This window comes from Eschscholzia californica, unplaced genomic scaffold, assembly GCF_041429995.1.
Source record: "Eschscholzia californica isolate CP2 unplaced genomic scaffold, dmEscCali1.0.p SCAF_3, whole genome shotgun sequence".
In the NCBI taxonomy this organism is placed as follows: Eukaryota; Viridiplantae; Streptophyta; class Magnoliopsida; order Ranunculales; family Papaveraceae; genus Eschscholzia; species Eschscholzia californica.
Window position 1 is genome coordinate 51,182,478 of NW_028238420.1, and position 17,132 is coordinate 51,199,609.

Here is a 17,132-nt window from a genome sequence, read left to right on the forward strand (position 1 = left end):
AAATTAAGAACTCACCAGAGAATAATAAAAAATCAACCAGAAAAATGAAAAGAAAATCCATATAGGTTAAACTAACGCAATTTATTTCCTCTAAAATAATCAGAACATAGAAAAACTAAAAATCAATATACATTTCTTTTGTGTCAGTGAAATAAATACAAAAACCCAACTACCACACTGGCAAATACCAACAACAATAAGAAAAAACAAAATCAACAAATACTAATCATGTATAAAATTTGAATCTTCCTTCTATGAACAATCTGCAAATTCATCCTAACTACTTATGTTCATAACAACAAATCCTTAACCACTTCTCCAATCAATTTTCTTAGAATCCAAGTTTCAATTTCCTTTCCAATTACATCTACATCATCATCCATCATGCCCAACCATGGTATCGTTCCTAAATCTCGAGCAACCATGGTATCTAATGAATAATAATAACCATCACATTCAGGATATACATACATACATATTGTTCGCCATACGATATCTAATAATTTCTTCCCACGTGGTGGCGGCATTTTGGAAGAACCGAAGATTTTTCTTTTGAATTTAGACATCGTTGTTGAAGGTACTAGTATGGTTGTTAATACTTCATTTAACAAGTCAAATAGTAATTTATGATTTAACTTACTTTGATCGTTGAGATCTTCGGTAGTTACAGTCTCCTCAGGTCTTTTTTCGTAAGTTTCTTCCACTTTCTCAAATACCCAGTGGGCTATGGGCTTAGAACTTGTATCCCATGTTGAGAAAGACCAATCGAGTGATCCATCATAAAATCCAGAAGCAACAAGAATATCTCTTATGTAAACTTCTGCAGGATTATCTAAATCAACCATTTCGGTCTCGAGGGCTTCCTCTTCAACTGTCATGTCTTCAGAGTCATCAATGCCGAGTTTGTTTAACTGCCTTCTGAGCTCTGTTGAATCATGGAGAATATGTTTCTTATGTTAGTAAACGATTTTCATAAAAGCAATGATTATCCTCCTAATTGTACAAACATTAGCCTCAATACATCCATGTTATTACAGATACTGGGATAGCCCTTTAGTTGTCTGCATTATCAATTAAGCATATCCCCTCCTCTTTCTATCTCTGCAACTTCGAGCTTTCAAAGAAAATGGTTGGTTAACATGGTATTGGAGCAGAAAAATCATAGGGCTTAGGAAATTTCCATTGCTAGCGTGAAGATGAAAAAAAACTGTGGCAACTCAATGTTCATTATTCGACATTTTGGTGTAAGAAACCACAACTTGTGACAAAAGAGAGCATTAAGTTCGATCAAGAGAATGAATGCATTTACATAATTTGCATATAGAAGGGGTAGCTTAACTGTTCTTACCATTTAGGTTGGAGCTGATATCTCTGAAAACATCTGGAACCGTTTGATATTCTGAAGAAGGAATATCGAGTGTAGAAACTGGACTTGGTTGATCCCAAGTCCTAAAGTACTCATCACGAGGAGTGCTGCATATTGATGCAGGACTTGGTGGCACCTCGGTGAAATTCTCCTGAGACCCCAAAAGAACATTATAAAGATAACCATAATAGATTAGCCAATCACTTTTTTTGTTGAAATATAGGCTGAATGAAAAATTACTGTACTGTGAGTCTTACCAGAATGTTTTCTAGGTTCCCCATAGCTGTTGGGCTCCTCGTATTATCCTTCACGGAATTGGAATCATCGCTCCCGAATTCCCCCACAGATTGAATTTTTCGGCCAAAGAATCTACCTCTAAAACCAAGACTGTATCTTAAATTTGAGACCTTCCCTCTGAAATTAAACTTATCTTTCCTGTTTTTACCCACTTCAAGTGAAACATTTTCAGTCGCTTCATGCTTCCTCCTAATGTGAGCCCCAGTTAAAATGTGTCTATCTTCTAAAAGAAGCTTCCCAAATGAAGTTCCTGATACTGGAGCTGACAAAGATCTTACGAGGTTTCTCGGGGACTTTTCCCCTGTTTGGAACCCATCATCATACTTACGTCCATATCTAAAAGATCGACTTCGAATTTCATGCTCATCTTTCATATGTTCCCAGTAATTACCTTTGTTACCAGTCTTCGGCAAACTTCGTACTGATCTTAATCTATTTTCCTCGTCATCCATTGTGGAAGCTCTTGAGAGTTCACTAGCCATAATTGAGGTATCTGTAAGTGGTTCCGCTTTTAAGACATTTCTCAGCCTCTCTGATAAGACTCTCCTAGTGTCTCTGCTAATGAAATCTGGGGATTCTGGTCCATTTACCTGAATTTCACTTGCATAAGATCTGGTCGATTCTGATCGGAGCAAATTCGTTCCGTGATTCCTGCTAACGGTTTCCCGCACTTGCTTTGCTATATGACGAGCAATTTGTTTTGGGCTCGATGGTTTTTCACTGAATGGAGTTTCGATCCCACCACCTCTAACAACATCCCTTTTTGGACTATTTCCTTGGATTTCAAATCTTAGCCTTTCCTTCACCTCTTCGAGAAAATCTTGAATACTGTCTTCCTCTTCCACAATCTCAGATGAACCAGTCCAGGAACCATCACTCCCAGAAGTTCTATCAGGACCAGGCTTCAAGATAACTATCCTAGTAGGTATATCAGAGTTCTCTTGTTTCTCGACATGATTCCTCAAGGTGACCTGCTCAAAATTACTCTTTTTCTTTCTGAAAGTCACATGTTCTTGGTAATCTTGAAATGCTTCCTTCCTACAAGATCGTGAAGCAGGTTCCTCGTATGAACTCGATTTTAGCGGAAGCTGCAATTTATGATCCTGAAATTCTGTAGGCTTTTCACATACTGACATCCGCTTAGGATCCGAATAGAGAGCCATCTTTTCCTTGTTGAGTTGTTCTTGGGCAAGCCATCGTTTAGGAATGCTACCCGGATTAACAATCTTCGAATTTTCCCAAACTCGTGCTGTTTGCCATGCTTCAAACTCTTTCTTGAATTTTTGTAGTTGTTCCTCTTGAGGATGAGGTCGAGGCTGTGGTTTTGGGTACTCTTTGTCATTCCTAAACCGATCATAGTCTCTTTCGAGATTATGAGAAAATACACCATATTCGGTTTGCTTGGATTTACTTAAACCGAGAGGACTAGGGTAAACTGAACCTTCTTCTTCCTTTCTTGAGAAGTTCTGAGCAATCATCTCGTTTCTTTTCGAGAATGGAGCACTTGATGGTTTTGTTTCAAGTGGTATCATATCCATCCCCATCAAACGGGCCACAACACTCGGTACGTTGCGTTTGGGTTCTGGTTGTTTTGAAATCTCCTCGTCAATCAGTTCTTTCATTGGAGCCCCAATCGGATATAGGTTGTGTTTGGAGGAGGTTGTCACCTGAAATGCATACTGCAGTTTCGAAGTAAATAAGATTTAGTTACTAATTGGAACACAAATACATCGGCCGCGTCTGGAAGTGTGAACACAACCAAAACTGCTGGGCCTAGGGATATTTCACTTGGAGAGTGCATGCAACAACAAAAAAGTCGTAAGCTGAAGTATTTGGTCAAAAGAGAATCCTACGTGAGAATCGAGTCAAACGAATATTACAATTCAACCAATCAGGAAGGGTCAAAGAATGTCTCTGAAACTACCCGATCTATGGATACGTGTCTCAATGGTTATGATGTGGCAATCCAATGAAAAGCAAGGAGTTCGGCATGAAAGATTATGTTTTGACAATCGGTTTCTCTGTAAACTTAGACAACATGAATATATTACGAATAGTGGCCCCATCCTCAACATCTTCATTATGGACAGTAGGCCAAACCAACATATTCCCATATAAGAAACTCTTCCGACAAGTTCAAGCATATTGCAGAAAACGAGTATTTAAGAGAAACTCAACCTTTTCAAGAGAGAAATGAGGATTAAAATTTTATAAACTACTATCATGAGAGATGATGGATAAAGTTGACCAAACAAATTTCCTTCATTAACAGAAAAAGAACAGACATATAATTCACGAGACACGAGTATATTTCATTAGATAATATAACATTTAGCTCAAGATAAAGTACACAAATTACCGGTATGTTATCGCCAAAGTAATTGTAGCATTGTGAACTCTCGATTGGCAACTCCAAGCTATTTCGAGGAGCTTCGAGGCCTAAAGAACATCCAAACAGACAAAAATCAAATATAGCATTCATCAGCACATGATCACAAATTCACAATAACTAAGTTTGATTTCTGAAAAACGGAAGAAAACCAAACCCAAGTATTCACACTTACCATCATCATATTTCTTTTGCCTCGGTAATTTCTTAGACTGATGAAAGTCAAATAGGTGAAGCAAGCCTCCCATTTAGCCAAATTCAAGCTTCCAAGACATCTACTTTGTATCAACTACGTCTTATTCCCATTATAACCTGAATACGATATTGATTGTCCAACGTAAAATTTAGTAAAACACCGTCGAGTACCTGCTTTAACCACACGAGACAATTCATGTCAGCAGACAAAAGTGAAAACGAACTTAGATGTAAGGATATTAAGTTAGTGAGTTCAAACGTGGTTACGAGTGGGCGAGTCTTAAATCTTTTATATTGTGAGCAAAATTGGAGTAAGAGCTCGTAGTTGAGATTAGAGATGCGGGTCGAGCCATGGACATCTGTGGGTACTTAGGACATACGAGGATTCGGGTCGAGCACCAAAATTGAATGTGTAATAGGACTTCCGGGCCGGTTTTTGGGGCTGGTCGCTAGTATCCCTAGTTGTGACCTCACATTTAAATTCCTAACATAATTCATTTCACAGTATGTTTTCGAAAAACAATTTTGACCTAAAGATCTAGATTTATAAGTATAACTCAAATAATTAACAAGATCAATAAGCCAATCAAGAAGTATATGGAGGAGAAAGTTGCTTCCAAACTAAAAAAAATTAAATCTAGATTGGTCAAAATTAGTGACCCAAATTCATCAGAAAATTCAGTAGACTTGGATATGAAGATAAGTTAGTATTAGTCAATTCACTTCAACCTATGAGTATTTATCATTCAATTGATCCAATACTTACGCTCAAAGCATCCAAGGTAACCAAATACAGCAATTCAGAGGGAAAAGAAAGTAAATTTCAATTGTGATTACCAGCAATGTAATCATTAGAATCCAGAAATTGAAGATTAACATAGAAAAGGGGTGATTAATTCATTAGTTCACCCATGAAATTTCAATTGAAGAGGCCCTTAAAATCAAATGACTTAATACTAAAAACCCTTAATCACTAACCAGAAAAAATGACTGGAAACTGCTTCTTCAGCTTCCCTAAATTAGTCCAACTCAACTGATTGATGAGAAGAAACTGAAAATCATTGACTACATTAATGATAAGTCCAGGACGAGCTTGAGATCAATAGAGAGAGAGGGAGAGGGGGAAATTTTGGTGGTAGAGAAAGATAAGTTTGGGAAAAGGTGAGATTTAAAGGTGGAAAGGTTTGTAGTAATTTGGTGGGTGATGATGGTGGCGACGAAAGACTTGAAGAGAGAGAGAGAGAGAGAGAGAGAGAGAGAGAGAATGTGCAAGAAAGGTTTCACCTTTAGAAGGATGACAAGAGGAAGAGGCCCATTGCTGGAAAGTAAAACCAACTGGAAGTTATTCCCTCTCTCTCTCTTCAATATTCTTTTATGTCCTCTTATACTTGTGTTCTATTTTTAATTTTTTAATTTAGGATTAAGTAATAAGAATTTTATTAATAAAATTTGATTAGGGTTAATGAGTTCAATAATCAAATGAAATTATGAAATGACAGCACGTCGACACCCTTGACCACACGAAATTACACGTGAAATAATTATTTTAATTAAGAACGGCGATTTAAAATATTTGATCAGGTTGATGTATAATAAATATCTTAAATATTTTTGAATCTCGAATCTTTTAGTCGTGACATCTATACCAACAAAAAATAAGAGTCGTTAGATCAGGAAGGAATTCTAATACACATTCTGAGTGACCCAAAAAGAGTTGAAAATCAAACTTCAGTTGTATCTCGGAGCTAATATATTATTATCTTTAAAACTGTCATGGCATTCTAGAGCAACACTTGTACCTACTCTTTTCACGAGAATATACTACACTAACCCAATTTCTTTTATGGTTTATTTTGTTTTCGCTCTTAATTTATGACCGTCTGGTTAAGTTGGCCTCTGTAAGTGTGATATTCGAGTATTTCATTTTGGTCCCAAAAACCTAAAAAAAATATATATTTTCCTATAAATACTTTTCGGGTCAAAATAGAATTGATCTCCAAAAAGTGTTAAAACATTAATATCCACCTCATCTCTTCTTTTCTCCTCCACTTTATCTTATTTCGCCTCTATTTCATTTTCGCTCTCTGTAGCTCACCCTTCCTCTCCTAGAGAATATTGGTTGTCAATTTTCGTTCGTGACCTTCAACCTTAAAACAAACAAATAAATTTACTTTTTTTTGTTCCTTCATCGCAGCATCACCACCACCACCCTCATCGTCGTCGTCCTCTTTGTTTGTCTTCTCTTGTCTCTAACCCTCTTACCTCTTTCTCTCTCTTCTCTATCTCCTCTCCCCTCTCTCTCTTCTCTCTTCTCTCTCCACCCCTCCCACTCTCCTCTTTGTCAGCGCATTGAAGATCTGGTTAAACCAGACAAAGGTCTGGTAAACTAGACCACGAAAGTTTGGTAAACTAAACGAAAACTCGGCGACGGAGGACCTCTTCACTAGACAGAGAGGAGAGAGGAGATATAGAGATGAGGGAAGTGAGAGAGAAGAAAAAACAAAAGGGAAAATAAGACATGATGGAGAGAGAAAAGAAAAGAAGAAAGAGAGGTGAAAGAAGGGGAGAGAAGGAGAGAGCACCAACACAATTGTGATGGTGGTGGTATTGTTGCTGTAACAAAGAAGAAATAAAAAAAAAAATCATTTTGAAGGTTGTCAGTCGACGACCTTCTGCTACAGAAGAAGTGTAAGGTGGAGAGAGGGAGAGATGAAAGGGAACAGAAATGATTAATGGAGGAGAGAAGAGGAGATGAGGTGGATAAGTGTTTTCACATTTATTTATTTTTTTAATTAATTCCATGTTGATTCCAATGACACTTCCGAAAAAGTTTATAAGAATTTAAACTTTAAAGTTTGAAAATAAATATTACTAAATAAAAATGACAAATTCACCAAATATTAGGAATGGGTAGCACCAGAATTAGAAACTAAAATATGTATGATGGACTGAATCTACAATTACAATTGTGTTATTATTATAAAGATATCCGAAATAATCTATTAAGAAAAGCTTGGGCCAAAAGTCCATCTTTGGTAAAAATTGGCCTAGGGTCCTTTCTCGACGAAACAAAAACTGGAAGCCCAAATGACGTAAATATTTCTCCTTCTTTTCTATATGACACATTGGACAAAGTGTAAGGGGAAATAATGTATTAGAGACACCTATTTAAGTTGTACGGTAGTTCATGATATATTACAAGAAGCATATAATTTCTACAGAGAAAGAAAAAAAATCTTAACTACGATTATGATTATTTCAATCATGAGATAAACAAAAATTTGCGAAACTACATATTAAAGGAGTCTTCAAAAAATGATTTATTTAAAATTATAAATGGACAAACGAATATTCTACGTTAAATAGGAGAAAATTTTTAATCTTTCAACCAGTTGAAGTGATTTAGTGCAATTTGCATCATATATCTAATAGAAGTACAGTGCACATGGACATACATTATTTTGACATAATAAATCTTTGATCTTTAGATAAATACTGTAATATTTTAAAGGGCCTATTAGCTAGATTGTACCCTAACATTGTAGGGAAGGATATTGTCTAGATATCAGATGTCATTATGCTAAAGGGCAAAGGAGCAGGCTACCAAGGTAGGGAATGATTTTGAACAAATTATTAGATATAAAAAAAAGAGGTTATGGTTAAAGGTGTATGGTTGAATAGAGTTGTAAAGTGTGGGGTTAACGGACGAAAGGAAAAGATAAACAAGTGAAGTTGAAGAAGATAGAGACCTTAGAAATCTTCTTAATACAACTCATGAATGTAGTTAGAAAAATCATAGAACTTTTGGGTCCTAAAAAAACATGAGATAGAAGCTAGAGAGAGAAAGGAAGATGTAGAGTGTGTTTGTGTGTTTTAGTAATGATGTAGAGAGCTTGTGTCATGTGCTTGAAAAGTTGATAATTGATTGAGCTTTTCCATTTGTTGGGTGACAAAAGTGGTTGAGATAAGATTCATAGTTCAAATTGGTCCCCAAAGAAAAGCAAGAAAATAAAAGGGCTTTTCTCTTAACAGTTGTACTTTGTAAATATTTACCTCTTCTTTTACCACCATTATAACAATTATAAGTATAGCAACAATTATTAAGTGGACAAGCAAGCAACAAGAGCAATGTCCAACTTTACTTATCGATCCATAATTCCCACGACTTATTATTAAGTGGACAAACAACAAGAGCAATGTTCAACGTCACTTATTGATCCATAATTCTCACGATTTATTATTAATTGGACAAACAACTATAGCAATGTTTTATAACATTACTTACAGATCCATAATCTCAACAACTTAGATTGGTATTCATAAGTACTGTCTTTAACATACCAATCGGTTCATGTAAATGAGTAAATTATAGCCAAAAGCTTTGAAACTTGTAGCTAATCATATCTAGCAATGAAGATTTTTATTTTTACTTTTATTTTCATTTTCATTTTCATTTTCATGGACTTGACTTCAGCATGGATTTGGATTTGGATATGGGGAGGTCCCATAAGTTTTGACACTCCTTTTTTTTGTTTGAGGATGTTTTGAGACTCCTTGGGAAAGGCTGAAAGTTTAATTAGGAAGTAAGAAGCCATCTTTTGATACAAAGAAATCCTTGGGAAGGAAAAGAATATTTACAAGAGCTAAATAACAATCCAGGATTTCTCAACAAAAAGATATCCAGGATTGGTTCTTGTAGGAATTGGAGATAAAATGGAATGTCAACAGGTCGTTAAGCAAATGGCTTTATAAGCATCTGAGCCATTTCAAAAATTCTTCAAGCACTCAACCTTTATAACAAACACCCATTGATCGGAAAGAGTAACGGTGATTGGCCGTTACCTTTTCGAACAAAACCACTCAACCATTTCATCTTCTTCTCCACATATAACATCTTCATTTCTCTTCATTTTCTTCTTATAAGTTTCTTGTTCTTCAGCTCTTAAAAACCAACGCAATTTGAAGAAAAGGTTGGTTCAAGAACCTAAAAGCTAAACCATTCGGACTGGATCAGTTCAACGGCTTGTGATATTAAACAAACTATCCAGTCTGAATGGTTGAAATAATCTCAAATTTGTTGGTCCGAGAAATATAGACCAAGTACTGACCCGCTACCTTTATTTACAGCTATCCCAAACTCCTCCATTCTCTTCTGTAAAACTCCAACTTTGAGAGTTACAACCCAAGAATCAATTCCACTAAAACTTCATTAACTGATAATAAAAACTCAAAACCTACTACAGAAAAGCCCAAAAATAAGAGCAACAATCCCACCGTTTCTAATTAGGCTGGTTTTATCCGAAAACCCTCGAGCACTCTCAAATCACCCACCTGAAAGTTGTGAATGGTTGGCAGATAAATCCCACTTCAAAAAGAAAGGGAAGGGTTGATCCGACGACCCTCAAGAACTTTCAGTGAGCACGAAGGAGCCAAAAGTTCTTAAGGATTCTCAAATTGAACAAGTCCATGAAACCCTCAAGAACAAAGAAATTGAAGCAAAAAAGATAAAAGTTAGAGAAAGAAGTGAAAAGAGATGAAAGTTGAAAAGAGACGTAAAAGAGAGAGAGGAGACGGAGTAAAACGTTGAAAGACAATAGAACAGTGAAAGGGAGAGAGAGAGAAGAGGGAGGATGGGATGAAGAAAACCCATCATCAAATCCAGATGCCAAGAGATAGTGTGGGTCAAATGACATTGGCCCAAGTCAAACTATATAGCAGCGTGCTTGTAGCAGCGCCTAGTGTCAAGGTTGAGAGAAAACACAGCTGAAAAGGCTAGTAACACCAATTTGTCACAAGCTGTTCAATCCTCCAAATCAAAAGAAGTACACTCTTTCACAACAATTTTACTGTACTCACACAAACTGTTCTTTGGGCTTTTAAGACCACTAAGCTTTCATCAAAAAGACAGAAGAAAAAATAATCATGAAGCTCGATAACTAAAGTGGTAGGAGGTCGTCCGATAATTTAATACTTTTTATTACAATGCCAGTACCAAAGAAAAGATTATCCGTGCTAGGAGACTACATGTATAACTAAAAGGATAAACCTTAACCAAATCTAGAAACAGAAGAGATCAGTTCATACTAATGCTTCACTTGGCAACCATTGTGTGCAGAATGAAAACTTTCATGGTGTAACTCAACACAATATGCATTAATACTATTACAACGGGCTTTCGACACTATTACCAAATGTAATTTCCGGAAGAACATGGACGAAAACAATTGAAACCCGTGATTGAGAAGAATAAATTTCATCTTTGCCAGGAACTTGAAGAACCCTATGAATCTTTAATTCAAAAAGCTTGTATAGAGTCTAGAAAGGAAAAATTGTTCTTGAGCAAAACAGGAAATACGTGAATAATATATCAAATTATCAACTAGCATATGTATTTAAAAGTGAATTTCTATATCATTTAAGAAGAAGACCGTAGAAAGTTTAAGAATCACATTTACCATTGAGTGACAAAAAAACAGTAAAAAACCTCAATCTCATGCTTCCCTTCTAACTATTACTGTACTTCCTTTCTAATCATCATCTTCTTCCTGTCAAACAAAAACAAGAAGATTGTATATCAAACCATTAACCAAAAATTACCTAAATATTAGAACAAATAACTCAATATTGCAGATTATGATCTTCGGCTATACCTCTCCACTATCATCGTCGTTAACTTCAGATTTAGATTTGTCAGATTCCTCTTCCTCTTCTTCCTCATTTGGTCCTTCAGCCTGAATTCATGCACAAGTTATAATCATTTCCTCATTTTGTAGTATGGTACTAATAAATGTAAAGCTTCACAACATCAAGGTGGTGATTTTTATTGTCTGAACCTGACTCATCCGATTTTAGCTTCATCTAAATCAAATCCAACTTGTTTAGGTAAATGGTTTAACAGTACGTTCAGGTTATTTAAAACATTGTGTTCTTAATTCGAACTAGTTTAAAGAGAGTAAGAGACCTCAAAATCAACCCAAATAGGCAAATACCGACCATTCAGACGAGTCGAATATAAGAACAAGTATTCCTAAATCTGACCCACTTCAATTCAGATCTTGAGTTAGAAATTAGATCTGAATTGGAAAAAAAGACAAACATCTCATAGTTTATTGGAACAGAGTTTACCAATTTTTTGTTGTAGGCCAACAAAAGCTTGTTGTATTCATCCTTCCTTTTATCGGCTTTCGCTACATAGGGAGCTTTCTCCTAAATTTAAAACAAAATGAAGTATAAGAAAAGTAAAATTTGATAAATCATGTTAATTGATTGATTAATATAGAAATACTCACAGCTTCAGATAAAGACTTCCATTTCGCACCACCAGCTTTGCCAACCTTGTTGATTAAATCATAAAATAAAAGAGTTCAATCACAATTTTATCTAATTGAAAGTTTGATTCTGAAGAATATGAAACTTACAACTGAGACTGATTTGTTGTTAGGATGATTTTCTTTGAATTCCACCCTAAATTCTTCCCTAAACAAGTCAAAGAAGAGTATGCAGAGAAACTTTTAGAAAACCCTAATAATCTCTTAAAATAATTATGGATTGAAAAAAGCAAAGGAAAAAAATCTTTACATGAAAACGAAGAAAGCACTAGCAGGTCTTTTAGGTTTATTAGGATCTTTGACTGCCTTTTCCTTCTTTGTTTTTCTTCCTGCTCCATCACTACTTGCACCACCTTTTCTCTTAACACCAAGCCTAAGAATGAACGGAGAAGAATTAATACAGTGGAATTTTCAGATCTTAAACTTTCCTAGGTTATTCAACAAAAACTCACTTGTTATCGGTCTTTTTGGCCTTCGACTTTCCTACCGTCATGATGAATCCTGCAAAAAAAACAGATGAAAGGAAGAATAAGTATCGGATCAAAGAGGCAGAAAGAGATGTTGAAGAGAGAGTTTCACCTTGATCGAATCAGCGGTTAGGGTTTCGGAGTCAGAAAGAGAAAATACGTTCAGGGTATCTGTTTCTGTGAGTTCATTGAAGGTCGGCCGTTTTAAACCCAAAAATCTGGATTTGGGCGGGATTCTTTCTTTATGTATGGAGGGAAATTTTGTGCTAGGTCATTAATCCGCGTGCGCTCTCATCTTTATTAGTATTCCTTTCTTGTTATATACGTACTTTCGGATCCGTCGTCAAGACGTGATAAGCACGATAGACGCTAAAATTAAACTACAAATGAAAAAGACTTAAAATCCAACAACATGATAATAAAGAAGCGCTTTCAATAAAAAAAAATCAAAAAAGATAATAAAAAAGCCTAAAATCCAAGAACACGATAATAAAGAGGCCTAGAGCCTAACTAACTTGAGTGATCCAAATAGGTGATCCAAGTCTCTCTCGCCAATCGACAAGTTCTAAATAGGTGATTCAAGTCTTCTTCTTTCTCTTTGCATATTGCACAAATTGTTGAAGCTTGTAGATTAAATTTCAATGCTCTCTTTTTTGTAGGTAATGCGCCGCGTAAGATTCTCCACACAAAAGTTTGAACGTGCAAAAAATAACTTGTTCAATATTTTCTTAATCTTAAGTAAACGTAGTTAAGTGAGCATATTTCAGTTACCAAATATATATTCATCTAAATAACCAATACCTTATTTATTAGGAAACAAAGATATCTTGAGGATGCGCTCTATTGGATAGGTTACTTCTCCAAATTCACTATTGTCGAAGGATGTGCTTGATTTTGAAGCAACAACTACATCTGACACAAGTTCTTGATATGTTAGTGACTATGACGAGTTATCTTTGCGATTTCAAGAACAATTTTAGCTTTTTTGTCATTTTGATATGGGTTTCACACTTTAACATTAAAACAACATGGATGTTCACGATTTATTCTCACTAGCACCTCTAAATTATATTTAAATTAGATTTTTACCGTGCCGTAGGCACGGGCTATAACTAGTGATAATAAAGAAGCACTTAAAAAAAAAAACTTTCAAAAAAGATAATAAAGAAACCTGAAACCCAAGAACATGATAATAAAGAGGGAGATTTGCTGTTTGGACCCCCTTTATGATAATTGACTTGCTGTTTGGACTCCCTTTTTTCAGAGTTGCATTTTGGACTCCCTTTTAACGGAATCACCCGAGAATATTCCATCTCTAAAGTTATACTTTAAATAATTCCAAGTTTACCCTTATATAATCAATATTGCACTTTGGACCCCTAGTTTATTTAACTCATCTTCTTCCTGTCTCTTTAACTCATCTCCCTCATTTTCTTCTATATATAAATGACTTCAAAATCAACATCATTAAACACTAAAAAGAATCTTCTACCATTAAACAAACTAGATCTTGTTAACATTACAAAAAGAACATACACAAATTAGTTCAAAATCAATCTCAACGAGCACTGAAGCAAATCAAAATCAAGAATTCAAAGATGAACAATTCAATCTGGCAAAATTCTAGCAATAACATAATCAATTGACACAAAATGAATCGGAATTTAGAAGCACCTGAAACAACTTCACGAGTAAACCTGATATTATAGACGAAAAGGTTTTGTAATCAAGAGGAACAGTGATAGGATGATCTCGTGACCATAGTCCAGGTGCTAACATCCATGACTGTAAAAGAGTAGTAGTAGAGACTGCGACGACGACGGTTGGTAATCGAATTTAGGATGAAATTACGCTGGTTAGGGTTTACCGAACTTAGAAGAAAATTAAAATGAGAAGACAATTTAGAAGAAGGCCCGATCAAGGTTACCAGATTCGCGGTACGCTCCGGTACGCGGTACGAAAACGGGTACACGGTACGCCTATTAGAGCGTATCCGGTACGTGGGGGGGGGTATACCGGTATACCTATTCGATACATAATTCGGTTCATAATTCGATTAATATAAAATTTCTCCCAAAATTCTTCACTAATAATTGTATTTATAACTAATTCGCCCATTTTTCAATTGTGTTCATCCCAAAAAATTTCGATTGTGTTTCTATCTTTCTTCATGAGAATCGGTTCGCTAGATCGGGCGATATGGTTCGCTAACGTACCCTAAAAGGGTACGCGCGAATCAGATCGCGGTTCGCTTGGGGTTCCGGCGAATCTGGTAACCTTGGGCCCGATTATAAATAATTTTCTCACAGATGATGATGATGATGATAAGATCTTTGACAATAACAACATCAACACTTAATTCTTCTTTTATCTATTCAACAAATTAAGAATAAAAAAGAATGAAAACATAAGGTGAATCTTTTCCATGGATTGAATAGGGGGTGGGGGGTTGATTGAGCCATAACTAATGATCAGAAGGGAAACAAGAGCAAGAGGACAATATCAGACCATTCCTTTTCTGGTATTTGCAAGCAGCGCAAGCATGGCTGGTGTCACCATTAACAGTCATCTCCATTACTCCATAAACTATTTGCAAGCAACGCAAGCATGACTGGTGTCACCACTAACAGTCATCTCCATTACTCCATAAACCCCTCTTTCTCTGTTTTTTTTCAAGAAGAAACCAAATTGAGAAGTTAATGGCATCAAAGGAGGGGAGGGGAGTAAAGTAAGAAAAGAAGGCTAGAGAGAGAAAAAAGACATGTGTGATTGAATTTGGGTGGGTGGTAAAAATGGAGAATTTTTTTAACCTGGTTGTCTTTCTTTCATTTATTTCTTTTTTCCTTAGCTTGTTAAAAATGTCAATAAGAAGAAGAAGGGTAAAATAGTATTTCCTTTGTTTTGTGGGTTTGGAAATGTTATAATTAACATTTTTTGAGGAAAAGGGAGTCCAAAATGCAACTCTGGGAAAAGGGAGTCCAAACAGCAAGTCAATTATAAGAAAGGGGGTCCAAACAGTGGTGTTCAAAAGGCCGGGCCGGCCTTTTATAGAACGGTCCAGGCCGGGTTGCGGGCCAGGCCCAAGCAACCCGGGCTGGAATAGCCCCGGGCCGGGCCGGTCCCGGGTTGGCTAAACCTATGGCCCAGCCCGGGACCGTGACTTGACCCAGGCCAGGCCTATCCGGGCCGGGCCGGGCCAAACCCGGATTTGACCAGGTTAATCTGTTTTTTTTTTTTTTCCTGTTTTTTAATATGAAACTTAATTAAAACTTAACTAATCCTAAAATTAAATTAAAAAGTAATATTACAAATATAAAACTATTTGTAATAGAACTTACTTAAAAGAAAATAAAACTTATCACGTAGTATTAAAGTAATGACTATTTACCTAAACAAATCGAACTTACCTAAAGTAAATTAAAACAAAATGGAACTTACTCAAAAAATTTATAGTATTTACTAAAAATTACTTCTCTTACTCGAAAAGAAAAGATTTTCTAAAACTTACACAAAAATGGTTTAATGAAACTTATATTCTTTTTATATTCTCTAACTTAAAAAGGAAAAGATTTTCTAAACTTACATAAGGATATGAATCCTTAACATAAATATAAATATTTCTTTCTAACTCAACAACTTACCTAAATTTATTTTTAGATAAGATTTTTTAAAGCTTACCAAAAATTTCTTCTCCAACTTAAGTTTGCTATATTTTCTAAATAGGATATAAATGATTAGGCTATATTTTCTAAATAGGATATAAATGATTAGGAGGAATAGAAATATTTAAAGAAAGAAAGAAAGAAAAAGGAAAAAAAAAAAAAGTTGCCGGGCTCAATCCGGGTTTTCCCGGGCCGGGCCTAGCCCGTCAGGCCCAAAATAGAGGCCCAGCCCGGGCCCGGGACAGAACCCGGGTTGACCTGGCCCGTTTTTCGTACGGGCCAGGCCTGTACGAAACGGGCCCAACCCGGGCCGGCCCGGCCTTTTGAGCACCTCTAGGTCCAAACAGCAAATCTCCCTTATGAATATGAGAATGTCTACTATATAGTTTTCGAAAAGAAGTTTTATAGGCAATGCGCAAACATGTAAAAGGCAATGTGTTTTCCACTCAAAATTTGTTCAAAACAAATTGACTATGTATAGTTAGAGGTAATGTCCAAATTTGAGGGTGTTTATTACCCACCTTTTTTTTCTCCCTTCATCTGATAAAAGTCGACGTCCCACAACTCCAACCGACAATCTTAATTTGTTTTTAATTCATTAAGGTCGCCTCCCGGAAATTGCCCATCTCATCACACTCATTTTTTTTTTCTCTCTCTCTCTCTATCTCCTTCAAGAGCATACAAAATTATTCAAAATTCCTTGATTTGAAATATTGAGCTTATGGCAAAGCTTCCAAAAGGCCAACCACTACATATAGAGATCCATATATCAGTCGCGAGCGATATCAAAGCCTAGAGAGCGGAAGCAGTCGCTTCTAGGACGAAGCCAAGCCTCAATATCTTTATTCCAAAGCCTAAAGAGCCGAAGCATTTGTACTAGATTTTTTTTGTTGAAAGTTCTACTAGGCATTCTAGTTTGACCGTGAACATTGCATATAGTTGGGACCCAATTGGATGAGTTGGTCACGTTATTGACGCAAGGAACTAACCTCTTTCAAAAAAAAAGAAAAAACAAGGAATTAAGAGCAAGTCCAGCCCCAGCCGGCTGAGGCCATAATTTTGAAATTATGGCCTCAGCCACCCGCTCCAAGCCCAGCCGCTTGGAGCGGAGGCTGGGGCTCCTCCTTCAGTCGCCCCTAATGTTAGGGGCGACTGAAGGCTCCCCAACATGACCGTTGGGGAGTCCCAACGGTCATGTTGGGGTGATCCTAGCCGTTGGATGAAATCCAACGGCTAGGATCTTCTCCAATTTTTTTTTCTTTAATGTAAATAATAATTTTGTAATTTTAATTAGTTTTAATTCTTTTTAAAATTCTAGAAAAACTTAAATATTAATAATTAAAATATATCCCACCAAATGTCGGTCCCCGAATAATTTTTCAACCTTAGAAAAAAAAATATTATTTCGAAAATAGATCAAACACGTGT

General features: G+C 36.0%; 2 protein-coding genes across 2 annotated transcripts; both read right to left on the reverse strand.

Moving 5' to 3' along the window:
* Positions 1-62: 62 nt before the first annotated feature.
* LOC147551544 (uncharacterized) lies at positions 63-5,644 on the reverse strand. Its single transcript, XM_086667607.1, has 6 exons — positions 5,226-5,644; positions 4,228-4,418; positions 4,023-4,102; positions 1,624-3,342; positions 1,349-1,517; positions 63-925 (listed from the first exon to the last, which is right to left on the reverse strand). Exons 2-6 carry the CDS (start codon positions 4,298-4,300, stop codon positions 291-293), a joined length of 2,676 nt encoding a protein of 891 aa, XP_086523733.1. The 5' UTR covers positions 4,301-4,418; positions 5,226-5,644; the 3' UTR covers positions 63-290.
* A 4,968-nt stretch (positions 5,645-10,612) lies between these two features.
* LOC147551545 (high mobility group B protein 3-like) lies at positions 10,613-12,392 on the reverse strand. Its single transcript, XM_086671715.1, has 8 exons — positions 12,155-12,392; positions 12,028-12,076; positions 11,826-11,948; positions 11,666-11,723; positions 11,537-11,581; positions 11,373-11,453; positions 10,898-10,978; positions 10,613-10,792 (listed from the first exon to the last, which is right to left on the reverse strand). Exons 2-8 carry the CDS (start codon positions 12,066-12,068, stop codon positions 10,775-10,777), a joined length of 447 nt encoding a protein of 148 aa, XP_086527841.1. The 5' UTR covers positions 12,069-12,076; positions 12,155-12,392; the 3' UTR covers positions 10,613-10,774.
* Between the last annotated feature and the right edge of the window lie 4,740 nt (positions 12,393-17,132).